The 5000-nt window shown below is 42.8% G+C and overlaps 1 protein-coding gene across 6 annotated transcripts in view; it reads right to left on the bottom strand.

The window, feature by feature from the left end:
- Positions 1–370: 370 nt before the first annotated feature.
- Positions 371–5000, bottom strand: part of LOC122331048 (neogenin) — a 106871-nt gene continuing 102241 nt past the window's right edge. For 4 of the 6 annotated variants that reach the window (XM_043228478.1, XM_043228483.1, XM_043228477.1 and 1 more), the window contains 4 exons: positions 4295–4447; positions 3895–4146; positions 3701–3813; positions 371–1819 (listed from right to left, as the gene is read on the bottom strand). In XM_043228478.1, the coding sequence (XP_043084413.1) occupies positions 1736–1819; positions 3701–3813; positions 3895–4146; positions 4295–4447 (602 nt within the window). In that variant the 3' untranslated portion in view covers positions 371–1735. Of the gene's footprint in view, positions 1820–2671; positions 2892–3700; positions 3814–3894; positions 4147–4294; positions 4448–5000 lie in introns of those variants that run through there. The other 2 variants (XM_043228480.1, XM_043228482.1) reach the window with 2 other exon arrangements.

Below are 5000 nucleotides of genomic sequence, written 5' to 3'. Positions count from 1 at the left end.
AATTAGCTAACGAAACAAGATCACGATTTAGCATTGTGACAAAAAATAGGACAAATCATAATGTGTTTAGGCCCCTTAATTGCATCACTTAGAAAAAAACTTCCAACGATTCACGTGGAACTGATGTTAACAAAAATTCGACTTTTTCCAACTCAAGTCAGATTTAGTTTTTTTTTTGTGGCGTCCCACAGGGCTTTGCGTTTGGTCCATTTTGATTCGTCCACAACTTCATCCTCGATTTATTTTACGCGTCGGCGGCCTTCTAGCCCTCTGAAATGATTTTTGACTAACGAACGCTCTACAGTAGACTGAAAAGCCCAAGCGTCCGAAGCATCGAAATAAATATGCGACAAAATAAACAACAGTTAAATGTCTTTGAAACCAGCCGTTTACTTGTGACATCATTGTTACATAAAATAGGTTCATATTTCACATGGCATCAGCGATTCATTTCAAATCCAAAATATAAAAAGTGCAAATGATGGTTGACGGTATACCGCCCATACAACATGGTTCGTCGGCGTCTTTTTTTTTTCCCTTTTTTTTTAATCTTCCCCCATTATTGTAAACACAAACAACAACTGTATTCATAAGCAGACCTTGTTACAGCCACATTGACATTCATGACGTGAGAAACTGTACACGAGCAAGGCAGAGTTCGTCGCTGATATTTTCTTCCGCTCATTCTTTGGGAGAAAGGGATTGGCTAAACGGCACGGTGAGAACACGACGCAGAATATTTAACCGTTCATAACTTACATGGAAAATGTTTACAAAGCAACGTGTCGTCTTCATATAAAAAAACCAACCGAAAGATGAATATATATATATATAAAAATCGTCTTTTTTGAGAGTGTACAAAGTATTCACGTAAGCAAACATTTGCAGTTCATCGTATATCTATTTCTATACCTCTCAAAGTACAAAAAAATTCTGAGAGTCACTTGGCATTAAACTCCTTCATGATGAATCTCCAGAGCCCCCACCCCCAAAAAAAAAACCAGGCATCGGGGTCCTGAGGAAGAGGAACGTACGCGAGGAACCGGTTCATTGCGCTCTCCGTTCTCGCAAGCGTCGCGTTTGAGGGGTTTCTGAAGCACCAAACGTCTCCGCCGGATCAAGACGGTCGTAAATGTCCGTTCGTGTGGAAACGTCCGATGCATAATCAGACTCTGAATGCTACTGAGGAAGAGAGAGTTCGGTCGCTCTCCAGAGATGAAACATTTAGACATGATTGCAAAAATAAAAAATAAAATAAAATACGTCAGTGGAACGTTCATGAGCATTCACGAGCAGACAGGAGTAATCGTTTGTAAAACCTGCTCTTAAGTAAACCGTGGCATTCAATTCGAGACGTTTTTTTCTGAACGCAACACTTAAACGGATGTACGTCTTTGTACCGATTTGAATGCGGCAATTTACACGAAATTATTCTGCTTGCATCTCATGAACGTCTAAGCTTTCTCCTTAAGAAATAAAAGTCCTACGACGATCATATACACAATGAAAACGCATACGGGCTAAGAATATGGAATCAGCAAAATACAATCCTCCGAACACAAAACGGTAAAAACAGCTTTCCCGTGTGGAGAAAATGGCATCACGGTTTTACAGGTTTCTCTGCCATGCAGGATGGAGGAGATGAAGCGGTGGTCCGTCTCGAGGCTGAGCTGAGATCTGTTCAAATGTCCTGGTTGTTCCTGAGGACGCGGTTCGGCCGTGTGTCTGCAGAGCTTCAGCCTGTGGTGATGGAGTTCAGGTCCTTCATCAGACCTTCCAGGTGGGCCATTTCCTCCGAGAGCTCATCCGTCTCATACGCCTGAGAGAGAGAGAGAGAGAGAGAGAGAGAGACAGAGAGAGAGAGAGAGAGAGAGAGAGAGAGAGAGAGAGAGAGAGAGAGAGAGAGAGAGAGAGAGAGAGAGAGAGAGAGAGAGAGAGAGAGAGAGAGAGAGAGAGAGAGAGAGAGAGAGAGAGAGAGAGAGAGAGAGAGAGAGAGAGAGAGAGAGAGAGAGAGAGAGAGAGAGAGAGAGAGAGAGAGAGAGAGAGAGAGAGACAGAGAGAGAGAGAGAGAGAGAGAGAGAGAGAGAGAGAGAGAGAGAGAGAGAGAGAGAGAGAGAGAGAGAGAGAGAGAGAGAGAGAGAGAGAGAGAGAGAGAGAGAGAGAGAGAGAGAGAGAGAGAGAGAGAGAGAGAGAGAGAGAGAGAGAGAGAGAGAGAGAGAGAGAGAGAGAGAGAGAGAGAGAGAGAGAGAGAGAGAGAGAGAGAGAGAGAGAGAGAGAGAGAGAGAGAGAGAGAGAGAGAGAGAGAGAGAGAGAGAGAGAGAGAGAGAGAGAGAGAGAGAGAGAGAGAGAGAGAGAGAGAGAGAGAGAGAGAGAGAGAGAGAGAGAGAGAGAGAGAGAGAGAGAGAGACAGAGAGAGAGAGAGAGAGAGAGAGAGAGAGAGAGAGAGAGAGAGAGAGAGAGAGAGAGAGAGAGAGAGAGAGAGAGAGAGAGAGAGAGAGAGAGAGAGAGAGAGAGAGAGAGAGAGAGAGAGAGAGAGAGAGAGAGAGAGAGAGAGAGAGAGAGAGAGAGAGAGAGAGAGAGAGAGAGAGAGAGAGAGAGAGAGAGAGAGAAAGAGAGAGAGAGAGACAGAGACAGAGAGAGAGAGAGACAGAGAGAGAGAGAGACAGAGAGAGAGAGAGGGAGAGAGAGAGAGAGAGAGACAGAGAGAGAGAGAGACAGAGAGAGAGAGAGGGAGAGAGAGAGGGCCGTGCCAGAGGAGCCGTGTTAGAGTTAGGATTGAGGGATGCAACGGAGAGGAAACCAGAACCAACGGAACGAGCAGAGAGAGGAGAAGCAGGAGGGAAACGGGTTTGGTGAGATTGAGAACAGAAAGCAAGAAGCTACAGAGCGACCTACGAGACGGGGGGACATTTTTTCGTTTTTTGGAGTTATTCGTTATTTAAAATCGGACAATCAAGCCAGCCAGTGAGGAAAAAGATGAAAAAGGAGAAATAATAAAAAAATGCATCAACATTCAACGATCACACAATAGGACATCGCACTTTATTTCAAAAAGAAGAGAATCAACTTTTTAAATAATGCAGCTATAATTATTTTACTATGTTACTGAAAAATCCATTGCATGCAATAACACAATTACTTTTATTTTATTAAGTCTATTTATTCAATATTAGATAATAATCGGCTGATCTGTCAGAAAATATCACAATGTAAAAAAAAACAAACAAAAAAACTTAATTCTCTTTATGCAAAATATCATTTCTTATTCCTAGGGTTGTTGCTGCTAGCTGAAACTAAAACTCTTCAAAAACATTTGAACTCGATTTGAAATTAAATTGCAGTTTGTCGTACCGCAATTTCATTTTACACACGAATCAAACCGTTAATGAATGACATTGAATGTAAATTTTAATCATATTGAATAAACACATATATAAATCTGAAATAAATGTCTAAAAATAAAATCAAATTAGTAATAAATAAATAAAAATGGAAAAAAAGCAAAAAAAAACAAACAAACAAAAAACTAAAACCTGAAATAAATAAAAATAATTTAAAAAATTTAAAACATTTATATAAACTGAAATAGTATACAATAATACTAAAATAGCACCGATGTTGAATGTTCATGATAATGAAGCACAGTGTGATCAGCTTCTACGTCACAGGAAGTGATGTAGAAGCTCTCGGCAGCACTCACCATGTCCAGCATCTTGCTGGTTTCTGATTGGTCAGGTGCACTGGGGACCGTCACTGCCATGGGAGCTCGAACTCGACTCAGCGTCCCGATGGACGCCGTCTTCACGCCGGGCACTGAAACAGACGAACGCGCCGTGAAACCATCGCCCCCACACCGCTTTTTGGTATGCGTGTTGTCGTTGTTTTCAAACCGACCTGGCTGTGCCAGCAGAGGGGTGCTGGGTAATGCGGTCTCGTAGGTGGGCGGGTTATGGGCGGAGACGGTGACGGCCGGCACGGCGAAGCTCTTGAGCGGGTGCGTGGGCCGCACGTGGGCCGTCGGTGGGTTTATGCTCGGGGGCTCTTCCTCTTCAATCAGCGCCTCGGTCTTCTGGAGCTCAGCTGTAGTGCTGGGCTGACCGGGAGCAACCGGAGGTTCAGGTGCAGCGGGCTGATTCCTCACAGATTCTACACGCACAGACAAAACATTCGGGGTGTACTCTTTTTGTACCACAGTAATGCTATTTTATCACATTTACATTACTCATGACAGTAACCATGGTAACATGGAAGCCGGGTAGCGTGTTTGAGTTCCCCGGAGATGAACAGCTCTCACCTGCAGACGGAGACCTGTCTGAGAATGAGCTCGGGGTGGCAGGCGCTCTCAGACCGATCTGGTGATGAAGATAGCCACGCGGCGGGAGGTGATAGTGATGATGATGGTGATGAAGATGATCGAGGGAATGGATGGGGTGAGCGCTAATCACAGCTGAGACACACACACAGAGTGAGGTTACCACGACAACACAACACATCCATCCTTAGTGAGCTGCTTTGCCGTGTTCTTCCTTCACAGACAGCTTTCGAGATGTAAGGTAGCGATCTGGAGTGTGCGCATCACGTAAATAAATAGCTGGCGTTTCGACTTTTAATACATTCAAATAGCAGGAAACAAAACAACACATCCAAAATTAATTAAAAGTTATTAACGAATAACTATAAGGCATAAAAAAGGTTTGATGTAACGTCGTAATTTTTTATAAATGTTTTATGAAATCATTTAATGGACTAAAATTATAGTAAAATTTAGTTCATTTATTAATGTGACTTTTATTTTGTAATTCGGCATTTGCATATAGTAAGTACATGACATAAATCCTCAGTATGCTGCTCTATGAAACAAAGCAGATGCAAATATTTAGTAAAATTAAACTGAACTATTAGAGTGAACGCGTTACATTATTTTTCTGAAACAGTCCACTGTTCTGAATGGTTCTGCTTTGACTCGGAAGGATATGTGCGATATCTTAACAACGCTGTGA

This window comes from Puntigrus tetrazona, chromosome 25 (assembly GCF_018831695.1).
Source record: "Puntigrus tetrazona isolate hp1 chromosome 25, ASM1883169v1, whole genome shotgun sequence".
Taxonomy (NCBI): domain Eukaryota; kingdom Metazoa; phylum Chordata; class Actinopteri; order Cypriniformes; family Cyprinidae; genus Puntigrus; species Puntigrus tetrazona.
The sequence above is the reverse complement of the archived record's forward strand: the minus strand, read 5'-3'. Positions and strand labels throughout refer to the sequence as shown.